The following is a 14,124-nucleotide window of genomic DNA, read 5'->3' on the forward strand; positions in this document are numbered from 1 at the left end:
ACTCGGATGGGAGTGTGGAGTGTCCTTCGCCGAGCTGAAGTTCAGCAGGGGAGGGTGTAGCGGAGCTAGTGTGGTGACGTCAGTGCCCTCACTGTGCGTAGCAAGGTACTCAGCTGCCTGGGCTGAGGGAGGTCTCCTCTAGCTTATGCAGTTGGTGCCATGTTGCGTTACGCTGGAGACCTGGGTTCGCGCCCCAGGTGTGGGGGCTGGAACGGGTGGCGGGGGACACGACCCCGTGTGGAACCATGACTGTCACATTGGTGCCGTGACTTGGGCGGGAGTGTCCTTCGCTGAGGCAAAGTTCAGCAGGGGAGGGTGTAGTGGAGCTAGTTCGGATACGGTGACATCAGCGCCTGGGCTGAGGGATGTCTCCTTTAGCTCACGCGGTTGGTTCCCTGTTGCGTTACGCCGGAGACCTGGGTTCGCGCCCCAGGTGTGCGGGACGGAACGGGCAGCGGGGGGCACGACACCGCGTGGAACCGCGACGGTCACAGTGGTACCACTCTATTTCCTTTTCACTGTGTGTTGTTGTGTCTTATTACGTACCACTCACTTATTCACCTTAAAATAATCACTTTTGCACCAACACTTGTTGTAACGCTTCCTAGTCCCTCACCAGAACCCACCTGCATCCAAAAACTATCCTAAATATTACACCCCTTTACCCCTAGACACTTTGGGTCGTAACAGTTGCAAAAGCACTAAAAACACAATTTTTGTTTATGGGTGCAGTGTTAAAAATACAGAGCAGAACCAATGTGAAACTGAAAGAAAAAATTACAGAAAATTAGTATTTTGAAACCAAGAGTGAAACTAAATGATGCATTAAGATCTGAATTTTAGTTACAGAACATTGCAAGTTTTCAACATGACAGCAGTGACAGAGTCCCTAATAGATTGGAGCAATCAATGTAAAAGACAATGTATTGAACATGATCGGCAATTGAGAAAGAAGACCAGAATCAGCAGATCGAAGATTAGGAGTTGTGCTATACTCATGTAATAAGTCCTTAAAATAATTCGGAAGTCAAACCTTCAGTGTCTTATACTGTATATGAGCAGGAGAACCTTAAGGTTCCTCTCTAAATTTCTGAGACTTTGTGCATTTTACATAAGTTGGGAATTAAGTGCTGATATAGCACATGAAGCAGCATGGAGCTCATGCCACACTTGAGAACACAACGCCTATCTCCCTGCCCAGAAAAAAAAATGCTCTCCTCTCTGGTCTGGCGTAGCACTCACATTACAAGAGTGAAAGCACCGCTTACATGAGCTGCTGGGTGCTTATTCTGGACTTGAGAACATATTGGCTATCTCCCGGGCTGGGTTTCAGGAGTAGAGAAGTATGAAACTGCCGTATTGCCAATATCATATTGGAACTCATGCCTGTTTTTTTTTTACCATAGTCTTACGCTAGCAGTGTGGAATTTGTTCCAGGCTGAGAACTTGCATCTGTTTTCTGAGGCTCATAGTCTGTCATGCTCTGAAAGCAAACCTGTCACTTACTGTATATTAAAGAATGTATTGCGGGGTTGAGTGCCTGTATCTGAATTTCCTTGCCCCAAGCGCTATGTTCCCCTGCTCTACTCTTGTCACAGTAGCAGACTACACTGTTAATCTAATCAAGGAAACCCATGACAAATTCTGATTTTCTGAGCACAGATCTGATAAAAACAGCTCTGTCCCAGAAATTGTGGTGTTTCCTAAGTCAAGCTCTGTCGGATAGATCTGATAAAAACAGCTCTGTCCCAGAAATTGTGGTGTTTCCTAAGTCAAGCTCTGTCAGATGTCTTTTCTCCCTGTTCTGTAGTTGTAGGTCACGGGTCACAGGTCTGTCCTTTTGGTTCAGCAAGACGTGCATCACTGCTTACATTCTCCCTCTCCTTCTAAGTGAGGGACTTCCCCAATGCACATACTTTCATAGTTCATAAGCCTGTAGATGCAGCAGTCTCTCTTCATAACTTTATTCTGCTGTCTTCATAGAGCACAGTTCAGTTTATATGTCATATGCACAAGTGCAATGAAACGCATATTGGCATTTCATTTATGCTCCAATACAAAGACAGTAAGGAAATACCAAAACGTAAAAACAGAACAACGGTAGCAACAACAAAGTTAAATAACATACAACTTAATTACAAGTCAGCACGAGCCGTGTGCAAAAAAACATCAGTGTGAGTCAGTGGTAGGAGTAGAATCCAATAATATGACACATTGTGGGAAGAAACTGAAATTAGAGGCATGTGCCTTTATTCTCCTATAATGCTTACCAGAGGGAAGGGGAGAGAAAAATGAGAGACAGGATGATTGTTATCCTTTGCAATACTACCAGCTTTCCTGAGACGAAGAGTTGTAAAAATGTCCACAATAGAGGGAGGCTGTACTCCAGTAATGGACTGGGCTGACCTGATCAACCCCTGTAACGCTTTCCGGTCACACAACGAGCTGCTGCCAAACAAAACTGTAATGCCACACATGAGCACACTCTCAATAGTACACCTGTAAAATTGTAGTAAGTATAGTTGAAGATAGACCAAATTTTTTCAACTGAGAAAGTAAAGGCGCTGGTTGTGCCTTTTTTGTAGCTCCAGTTATATGCTGAGACCAAGTTAAATCGTTAGTAGTGAAGGTCCTCAGGAACCTGAAACTGCTAACCATCTCTACAGCCACTCCGTTGATGTAAACCGGGGTGTGGTTCCCACCCAGGGTCTGAGCACAGCGTACTGTTAAAATGCCTCATGACCAGCCTTCTGACTTCTGCCTCCATGACAGACACAGCCGTATCATCAGCGGCTGGGAGCTTTCGTGCCAGCAGTTCCCTGATTTCCTTCTCAAACCGAGTGTAATAGGCATTCAGCTCATCTGGGAGAGAGAAATCAGTATCAGCGGATTAGCACTGCTTATTTTAGCTTTATGGTTTGTTATAGACTGAATACCCCACCACATTTGGTGCACATCGGAAGAGGCAGCTTGCATTTCTAGTTTGTTACAATCTTACCTTTTAGCATCCCTGATAGCTCTCCACAGGTCTTACCTAGCCTTCTTATGAGGTCCAGATTGACAGATTTAAAATTCTTTGATCCTGCCCACAGCTTACTACAGATATCGCTGTGGTTACTGGTTAGGAGAAAAGCAAACTGTCTTTGTAGGCATTACTTAATAAAATCAGTGACAAAAGTAGTGTACTCGTGCAGGTTCGCTGATGAACTTTTAAAGACGGCCCAGTCCACAGATTCAAAGTAGTCCTGCAGCACTTCATCTGTCTCCTCCACCCGGTGTTGTCCTGTCCTTGTCGAAATATTCTCCCACTTCAGCTTCAGCATCTGCTTGTAAGGAAGCATTGACAGATGATGTGCGAAGTGCGGGTGAGGGATAGAATGGTAGGTGGTTTTTATAGTCATACAGTATAGCAGAGATCCAGAGTATTCACACCCTTAGTTGGGCAGGAGACATGCTAATATTGCTAATATTTCAGAAGAACTTTCTTCAGGTTGGTCCCCCGCAACAATTGATACAGTATCAGGGTGAGTAGTTTCAGAATCGTTAATGGTGGCACATATTTCTCTGAGTGCTGCTTTCACGTCTGCCCGGGGTGAAATATACAGTACACTGCAGACATAATAACAGGTGAAAATTCACTTGGGAGATAGAAAGAACAAAATTTTCCAGATCTGGAGCGCATAGTGGTGGCACTGTGGCTAAGGATCTGTGCCTGTGGCTGGAAGGTTGCCGGTTCAAATCCTGCAGCCGGCAGAGGAATCCTACTCTGTTGGGCCCCTGAGCAAGGCCCTTAACCCCAGCTGCTCCAGGGGTGCTGTATAAATGGTTGACCCAAGCTTCTCTCCCTACCTGTGTGTCTCATGGAGAGCAAGCTGAGGTATGTGAAAAGACAAATTCCTAATGTAAGAAATTGTATATGACTAATAAAGTGATCTTATCCTATCCTACAATCGCTTCAGGATTTTCACATCTAAACACCAAGAGTCCTTCGCCACTGCCTTTCACCACCTTCCAACATCTTTCACCATCTCACACAGCCGTCGCTAGGGGGGGCAGTGCCCCTCCCCATGTGGGCTAACGTGTTTTCGTTACACGTTTAAAAATGTTTTCGTTTTTTTTTTAGAAATATTGAAAAATATTTATGCAACTAATCTAACATTTCAATCAAATTTTCTTTTTCTGTCATGATGAATGAAAAAACATTGCTGTGTTACATCTGAGGTTTCAGTACGGGATCTCTAATGCAACACACAGGTTGGTTTTGTAGCCAGAAATTGTTTATTCTCATTTCATTCATCAGAAAGCTAGGCTAACAGTAGGCTAAATAATGGATATAAGAAAATGGTTCAAAGGACCATCTTCAGTCAGCACCAAAGGGGTGACTAGTAGTGGGGAAAAATGGAGCAGAAGTGAGGGAAGCAGATAGGGTGTTCGACATCGACAACGGCAGAAGTGCATGTGCTAATTCCAGCCATGCTAATTTTGCTGTTAAAGACAGAGCAGGCTTAACCAATAAAGGCTCCTGTCCGGTCATTTGTCATTTGTGGACCACTGCCACAGCCCCCTGATGACCTTGGGATTGAAAAACCCAACCAGGTCATTCTACATCGATACCCTGTCCGTCTGTTTTAGGGTAAGAATCACTCTTTTGTATCTTCATGGTACCATAATTGAGAATGGCTCGAGTATAGCGTCAAAGCTGACGCAGCATTTTGCTATCGCTGTAGGAAGTTCAACAGTGCCCACGCAACTGTCTCAACTTTAACAGTTAGGGGGTACCATGACTGGAAACACGCCGCAGAGAGAGAGACAAAGAGTTTCATAAGCACTCCACTTCAAAGGAATATTTAACCTTCATGGCTGTATGGAAGGACCATAAAATGCGCATTAAAAATGACAAGGAAATTTCCACTCTCCTTAACGCAGACCAGCTCAGAAATCATTACTGTGTGTCTGCTGAGTCATAACCCCCCGGTTAAAAGCAAATGCCTACCCATTCAAATTGTTCTGGCGACAACCCTGCCCAACAGTTGACTCATGTGCTGTGTAAGGTGAAGAACAAGCAGTGCAAAATAGAGGCCTTTTTATAGGAATTAGACTACTGATAATATGTATTGGGGTACTACTGTAAAGAGCATTACAGGCTGAACTAAATTGGAGTTGATGTGATCTGCACCTAACTAGTTAAGTTCACAACAAGAAAGGTTGTGGTGAAGCGAAGGGGCTAGCAGGGTTGCTAAAACAGTCTTGTGGTTATAACTGCTCGGTTCAAATGCTTGCACTGTACGTAAGAAGTGTCAACACCACAAGACCTGATTAAGTCCTGGTTTTAGTCATGTTCTGAGGTGTTGACAATATAAGCACAGCCACATTTATCCAGAGCAGCCAGGGAATCAGCTGTAGTCAGGAGAACCCACGCTCTTATTGAACTCACCCAGAAGTTAAATACTTCCATAGGCTGAACAATGCAAGAGTTTATAGCTCTGAAAGATTAGGTTAAAACCTGTTTGAAGGTTTAGGGGGTCAGTAAATAACTCCCAGCAGAGGCTGAGATATAACAGGAGGATGTAAAAAACAATTCAGAGGAGGTAACCATCAGTGCAGGGGTTGTTTTATCAGCATCTAAGCGATGAAAAAATTAAAAATGACCTCCTCAGAGAGCAAAGTGATTGGAGCTGAAGAGGAGATTTTACGTTTTGAATCTCAAACTTGTGTAATATCAAGAAAGAAAACACAGTAAGGAACAAACATATCCCACTTATCAAGAAACCAATGCCTTCATGTTATTGGTATGTTGGAGGCTGAAGTATCAGAAATGAAAAAAAATATGTTTTTGTAAATACTTTGTAAATTTGTTACAGTTCTAAGTTGTTTCTTTTGATGCTCAGTATATGTTATATTCTTTCTTCATTAATGTTAGTGTTCAGTGCAGTAATTATTGTAAGATGGATTGCTGCTAGTGATCCTTTCATCTGCACATTAAGTTACGTAAAATGCCTAATTGCCTACTGCAGCAGTGTAACTCTTGTTTCTTCCTTCAGAACACATGTCCAAAAGAAAATACATCTAGTTTGGTAAGTTCAAACTTATATTCCTATTACCTTTTTTTGTTTTAATTAAATTACAGTTCTACTAGAGTGATATATTTGTTCATCGAAGCACCATAAATTCATTACACAAAAAAAGTAGCATCACCAGTTGAACAATACAAAGTGTGCATATAGGCCATTTTTACTGTGTATACTTTGTTTTAGACTAATGTAATGCATTTAGCTATATACCGTAGACATTTTCTATTAATATGTCCGGCCTGCTTAAAGTGAAAGAGTAAAAATAAGTTGATAAAGTGAGAGACAGCAGTAGAACAATTTGTTCTCAAGGCCACTTCCTCCCAGACAAAGCAAACTCAAGATCGGGACTGGAGGACAAAGGTTAATCAAAGCAATGACAGCAGCCCATGGAATAATGTGCAACAAGTTTGGCGGATGTGTTGTATCATCTAACTAGTCCAGTAAATGTATCACGTGCAATTGCACTAAGTGCAGTTTCACCTTGGTGTGAAAAAAACAAACACAGCATTGCCACCACTAATGCTCATAGCTTCTCACTGGGGCTCTTGTGCTTTTTAGCCTCTTTTCCTGAGTCCTAACCATGACAATGCATTGTTGCTCTTGATGTATTGAGTTACTTCTGCTTAAATTCTTTTCTTTTTCTCTCTAGTTTCTTCTCTTCTGCATTTTCTTCTGAATGTTGCCTCTTCTGCCTTTTCTTCTGAATGTTCTTCAAATATTAAGTTCTTTAATATTCTAGAGATAGAGCAATAGCCTTTCTCCCAGAATAGATCAGTTTACCACAACCAGAATAAGCCTGCATTTCTGTTTCTTTAGTTGTTGCAAACTTGCAAGTCATTTTCCACTATATTGGTGATGGTTTTGTGTTTTTAAGACAAACAAGACCATTTATTTTCCCAAGCCAGTAGGAAAAAATAATTATCACTTTAATATATATTAACCTATGATGGTTTTGAAGAATTACTGTATATGAAAATGAACTAGCGACATCTCAAATATTGAAATACATTATAAAGCAAATTATTAAAACATTGTTTTGTGCCTCCGGACTTTCCTAGTGACTTTGAAGCCAAAACATTGTGTTTGAATCCACATTAAAAGCTAAGTCACAAGAATTAGAAGATTGCAATAGGGCTATTGTGGTGATATCATTTTAACAGATCAGAAGATCTTAGTTGCCTAATGAAAGTAGCACACTAGACTCACAATCTACAATAAGCCATAAACTGCTTCTTAAATTTGAAACATCTTTTTGTTTGTTACTGCTATTTCCCAGTTATAATATGACTAAATTAAAAATAAGTCTACAGCTGCCATTGACTATGTCAAACCCATCAAAGCAAGAGAAAGCAAAGTTCCATATATTTATGTTCTGTTACTTACTGTTTCATTAATATGTCTGATATAATGTCTTAATATTAATCATGTGTTACAGCACAGATGTCTTTCTGTCTACTTTTATTATTATGCTGAACAAATAATGCCCTACCCTAAACATTATTTGATATGATTATAGTCTCCTTTTTGTTGAAAACAGTGAGGTTTGTTTGGATGTTTACTTCAAGCGAGTCATCACAACATCTTAATGAAAAGTCTGTTTTGACAAAGGATTTTAATCCTTAATCCTTAATGATTTTATTACTGAAAATTTAGTCAGACAAACATCAGCCATTCATTGCTGTTGGGTCAGTTTAGATTGTGCTTGCTGTGTTAAATGACTTTCTTGGCTCCACTGTAATCGAAAAAAATGGTTCAACATCATGCCAAGAATTCAGTATGGTGGCGCTGTGGTTAGCATTGCTGCCTCACAGCTCTGGGGACGTGGCTTTAGTTCCTGGGTTTTAGGGAAAATTTGCCCTGGTGTTAGTGTGTACTGTACACATCTGTGTGAGTACCCTGCAATGGACTGGTATCCTGTCCAGTGTGCCTTGCTCACGCTGATTGCTGGGATAGACCCCCAGTGACCCTGTATTGGTTAAAGTGGTCAGAAAATGAATGGATGTATCATGAAAAGCAACACTTTTATTATCACTTTTTGTTTTTTTATTTTAAATAAACACATTCATTTTTTTATCAGTTAAACTGAAAGCTCTTATAATTATGCTACTTTCTGTCTTTTGTATTTCCAGGTGCCAGAAATACATTTAATAGAGCCGACTGAGATATCATACTTGGGAAAAAACAAAGTTGCCATAAAAGGAACAAATTTATCTCAGGTGTCTAAAATTTGGATTACAGGAAGCGCTGACTGCAGACCAATTGAGTAAGTCACCAGTTTTCAGATTTATTGTTGGATTAATGATTTAGGGTTAATATGTGCACAACTGGACCAGTTCCATTTAAAATATAATCAATTACAAATACAAATTTTTATATATATATCTATAGATTTAGATAGACATAAATCTAATTCATCTGTAACTTTTTACTTTAAGTAAATGTGGAGTTACAGTTAAAATTAGTTATAGTACTTCTCAGGTTCTCTTTTCTCACATACCTGAGTGTTAAATCTCACATACCTGTACTTGAGACACTTGAGTCAAAAGCTGTTTTAAGGGTTTAGTACCATATTATGCTCATTGTTATGGGATTGTAACGGAACATTATAAAGGCCACAGATGACAGAAGGTCATTTGGGCCATCAAGCTCCCCTGGTTCTGGTACTTTGTAGTCCCACAGATAATACTGGTTGTGCTGGAACCAACAAACCTCCTTATGGAAAGGTATGGTTGAGAGTAGCCAGTCAACTCTAACCTGCATGTCTTTGGCCCAGTGAAAACTCTGACAAACACATCCTGTCCTACCCTGCCAGGCTCAAAGAACTAAAAAGAACTTAAATGCTTTTAGTACTGAAAAGAGAAGACAGCAAGGGGACCAGATTCAAGTATTCAGAATCATCAAAGGCACTGACAAAGTGAACCCGGTGTAATCCCCCGGAGCTTCCTGAGAACTGCCAGCGATACACAAACCAGAGGAATAAATAGAAATATAACCACAACTAGAAACCGATGCTACTGCAAATGCATTGAAAACTGAAACAGAAGGTACTTATTTACACATAGGAATAAGAAAGTGAGGAACAAGATACCCACCAATGTTATTGAAACTGATGCCATCACATCTTGAGAGAAACAACCAGATGAAATCCTCAGATCAATTACCTACTAAAAACCCAAATGAGGCACATCTCTTCTTATTTGCAAACTATTAGTTCTTATGTTCTCAGCACCACCCACAGACAGGTACCCCACCCTCTTCAACCCAGGCGTTTTAACCTCCACACGTGACACAAGCCTATGTATAAGCAAATTATCAAGTTTAAATTTGATTACAAAGCAGCGCTACACATAAGGAATACCTGGGGAGGTTGTGAGGTTTCTTTTTAACCTTTAAATACATTCTACATTATATGAAAAACACATAACTGACTTGAAATTGAGTCTCTTTAAGTGACAGCTGATAAGTTTGAAGAACTCAAGTGATGAAATTAGCCATATTGGTGAAGCTCTCCAGGATCACTTAACTTAGGAAATTCTGGACCAGAGTACCACCTACTGGTCCACCAACAACTCTTCCAGTGGCAGCTTGGATTACCTTGGAGGTCTCACATCCTAATACCTTCCAGGCCCAACCTTGGTGTGATGATGCGGGAATGAATCTCCTTTAAGACCTTCACCATTGGTGAAGATTGTTAGCAGCCTTACCACTCGGGAATACACGGACAAAATCCTTGAGCCGACAGTTTCTCATTTCCGCAAATCAGTCTTAACATGTTGACAATGCAAGAACACACAGTACTAAGATTATGGTGGCCCAGCATCAAGAGAATAATGTCAAGGTCTCTATCTCCTAACCTGAGAACCATAGAATACAGTACCTCTAGAACCAACTTGCTAATTCCCATGTGAAAACCAAGAAGGACCACCCTTCACCCGCTGAGTGCCAGAACATCCGACATCATTCTGTCCTGAGGCTGATCAGGCTTACTGTACTTACATGTGTGGGCACTCAGAGCTCAGGGAGGTCATACCCAGTACTAACTTTATGTTTTCATGTTAGCAGTGCCACAGTTCACTTGAAAATTCACCTTGATTGTTTGACCTCAGTTTTCATTAATATATCCTATGTTTTTGTTTGATATCTATGCTGAAAACATTTCATTACACCCACTAAACTTGGGTGTTGCATTTATCTTTCACTATCTTTCAATGCATTCATGCTATAGTGTGTTTACTTTTATTATAATTAGGCACCACGACTGCTTACATGCGGATAATTTTACTTGACCTGCTAAGCATTTTGTGCTTAAGTTCTAGACTTCAAACTTTAGCTGTAATCTTTTACAAAACAAAATGAAAAGTAAGTTGTTTTCACAAAAATGAATCCATTACCACATTGCATTAATGGCTACAGTTGCAATTTAGTGAAATATCATATTACAGTAACTAGTTCCAGTAAAAAATTACATGAATGAGGTTGAAAGACACCATCACACCTTATTCATAAACAATTGTTTATATATTTAGAATAAAATACTAAACACAATACAATTTTGCATAAAAGTTCAAGGAGCTATGTTCCTGAGCTGTGTCTGCAGAAAGTCCTTATCTTTGATGCATTCAGGTCTTTAATGGTGTCTTTTTTACCTTATCATTTAACCTCACTTTCTTTCTGCTTGGATTGTGTCCTTAGCTTCTGGCTGAAACCATATCTCATTATGAATCATTACAAATAATCTCATGTCTGTAATGTCAGTTGCACAAATATGTGTAATTTTTCTGAATTGTGAAGTTGTTTTTTATCTTCTTTTAAGCAAAGCATTACCCTATACAGTAGTTGTAATGTGTTACTTCCCCATCTCTGTTGATATGCCCCTGCCAGAATTGTATTGCCACCTTTCTACAATCACCAGTGCTAAAGAGGAGCAGTGATGCACAAGGTCTCTAAACATCCTTGCCTATGTAGTTTCTTTTTTCAGACAATAACTTTAAAGTTTTTAATAAATTACACATTTCCGAAATGTATCTGCTTACACCACCTAATCCAGAACAATTCAAATTGTTTTCTGCTTACCTTTCCACAGTGCTGTAGCCAAGAGCTGTGCTTGGAGTCAGCCTTTTCATGAGGCCTGTGTGTGCCTAAACATCCTGTTGTACTGTATACGTTTGCAATGTGAAATGACAAGTTTTCAGAAGTACTGTCCTGATTTTATAAATAGCATCCTTATAACCTTTATTTAACCAGAAGAAGAAACGTGAGAACTAACCCTTCTTTCCGGTGACTGGAGAGATCCCAGTAATACAGCAGGGCACATTGCTGGAGCAGAGTGAAGTACAGTAAGATGCTCAAGGGGGTAACAAGTTAAACAGCTGGATTTGGAAACACAGCTTTCCAGTTATCAGCCCATAACCCTCAATCTTTAATAATGTGCTGCAGTTAAGAAAATTGCTACATGTAAACCGTAAAATGTTTTTTTTTCTAGAATACCCGTTTTGAGCTCCACAGACAGTGAAGTTCAATTCCCCGTTCCTAAATCTACCAAGGGGGTGAGGAAAGTTTGTGTTGTAGTGAATGATGGCATCTGTCATGGATCTGTTTTAATACAATATAGATCCCTACCATCCTGTGATAGACTGTCACCAAGCAGCACGTGGGCCAGGTATTTTTTTTTTATAATGACATACTGTATGTCTTTCCAGATCGGTAAACTGTACCCAACCCACACAAACAAACCAAAAAGTAATAGCCATAACACAGCTTTGACATAGTTTCCTCTGAACTGCTGTGTTACATATTTCACTTCCTATTTTTAAAAGTAGTCTGCATCTGTGCTAGATGAGGAACAGTTTTTATAATGTGAGCTGATTTAATTTTCTGTTTTTCAAAGATATTAGGTTTTATTGTATTTATTTTATATAAAAAACATTAAATAATAATCCATTGTATAAATGTAGACTTGTTTTTTTAAAGTGAAAATATATTTTTGGTTGTTCAAAACATATATTTTACCTGTGCCACTCTCTTGTCTTGGCCAGAGCAGTCTTCTTGAAAGTGAAGGTGAATAAGTAAGGGTGTTTCCATCTTGAGTCTCACTCTTGCCATTCAAAGTGTATAACTGTTACATTAGTTGTAAAGGAGGAGTAGTAGTAAATGTATGCATTTAGAAGAAACAATATGCAGTACATCCAAATTAAGCTGATAGCTCAACTCTTGAATTTCATTTTTACAGTTTATTCTTTGTTGTTTTTTTGTTTGTTTGTTTTTTTAATTTGTGAAATAGTGGGAAAAGAAGAGTTAGAATTTTGGGAAAAAACCTTCACTTTGTGGATGTAATAAAACATGAAAATATGGGTAACATTAAGAATTTCAGCCAGGTAAGTTTTTTTTTTTCAATTTCTGTTACAAAAACGACGGGTCTTTGATTTCTCCCAATGTGACCTTCATTACTGACGTTTACTGGATGGATATAGGCAAAATAGCTGGCCCACTGAAACATTTAAAAAATGGACAATAATATCAGAGCCACAAGGTCAAGGTGCTAGATGTTTTATTTCTTTTTCATTTGAGGTTTGTTGGTTTATTTTTAGCAGGAAGACAATCCTACGCTCTATCTGTCTACTCACCTGGTCATGGAGAGCAATGCTGAAACTCCTGTATGTTTTATGGGTTTTCGTCACAGTGCTGGTGATATCTGCTGACGTTTACCCAAACAGAATATTGGGGCCTACCAAATGTGAAAATTTAGGCTTTAGGCCTGTATTTATCATTAGGGTCCTTTGAAGGAGACCGATCATATTTTCAACATCGTACAGCAGAACAAAAAGTCTACTGTGGACCTTGTTATATTTGAGAATACAGTACATGTAATCTTTGTACAACTACCCATCCTCCTTTTAGTTTTGCTCAAACCATCCTGTAACAGGCTTACAGTAACACATGACCTGCATATAATATTTTATATCCACTTTGTCTTTGCAATGTGTTTGTAGCATATGTGGACAGACCCTAAATTCAAACCATTACAAACACACATAAAAGCAGCCAATGTGGGAAGCCTAAATGAAAGTTAAACAAACCACACTTATACTTTTTGAGTTTAGATGTTTTGTTTAGATGTGTGCAGGTTTTTTAGATGGGAATATGTCATTTAGAATACAGTGTCGAGAAAAAGGTTGCAAACCTCCAATATAATTATGTGAATTACAAGTTCTTACCATGATACCCTTATTTAATTTAAACCAGTCTTTTTCATAGTTAACCACATTGGTTTATTTCTTCCAATTCAGTGTTTTTTGAGATGCAGTTTGTATTTAGTAGAAAAAAGAATAATTCAGATTCAGTGTATGTGAAATAATACGTTAACCATTAGTTACCATTATTCAGGTAGTAAGTAGAATCAGGTGCTTAAATACTTACAGTACATGAAGGTACCAAACAGAGACTGAGTTTGGTCAGACCTGTCCTGTATAATGGTTAGAAACTTTGTGATTTTGGTGATTCCACACAGGTTGGAGGAAACCCATCATGTCATGATCAAAAGCAACTTCAGAGGACGTCAGAAAAAGAATAGTTGATGCTAATCAGTTTGGAAAGGTTTAAAAAACATTTCTTAATGGATGGTGCTCAGACAGTTTTTCAGACACATCTGGCCACAGGACTAGAGATGGCAAAGAAGACTAGAGAATTCAAAACAACTTATCCAGGGCCCTTGTTTTGCCCACTTTGTCAGGTCAGGAGAGGGTGTGGTCAAGGTGGCAAAGCAGAATGACTCCTGAAATGACTGGGAAATGCAGGCAGAACTTAAGAGACAGGTCCAGTTTCCAGAGGAAATAGTGGGCAAGAGTCTCGGGCCGGTCATCTAGAGACACAAAGCAGGGAGCTCTCATTGAATTGACATGGGAGGAGGAATATGAGCGAAAGCTCAGGGAATATCAGTCCCTCAACCTCGAGTGGCAGCAAAATAGCTGAAGTTGACTGTAGGGGGTTTTAAAGGGAAAGTCACTTTGTCGATGGAGTAGCAAGGAAAAAGCTAGTGGCTGAGGTCAGTAAGCAA

General features: G+C 39.6%; 1 protein-coding gene across 3 annotated transcripts in view; it reads left to right on the forward strand.

Moving 5' to 3' along the window:
* Positions 1-14,124, forward strand: part of plxnc1 (plexin C1) — a 43,016-nt gene that overhangs the window by 7,294 nt on the left and 21,598 nt on the right. For all 3 annotated transcript variants that reach the window (XM_088924217.1, XM_088924218.1, XM_088924219.1), the window contains 4 exons: positions 6,042-6,074; positions 8,201-8,334; positions 11,554-11,730; positions 12,352-12,445. In XM_088924217.1, the coding sequence (XP_088780343.1) occupies positions 6,042-6,074; positions 8,201-8,334; positions 11,554-11,730; positions 12,352-12,445 (438 nt within the window). The remainder of the gene's footprint in view (positions 1-6,041; positions 6,075-8,200; positions 8,335-11,553; positions 11,731-12,351; positions 12,446-14,124) is intronic.

The sequence above is a fragment of the Atractosteus spatula genome, chromosome 8 (genome assembly GCF_055471065.1).
Source record: "Atractosteus spatula isolate fAtrSpa1 chromosome 8, fAtrSpa1.hap1, whole genome shotgun sequence".
Lineage (NCBI taxonomy): Eukaryota > Metazoa > Chordata > Actinopteri > Semionotiformes > Lepisosteidae > Atractosteus > Atractosteus spatula.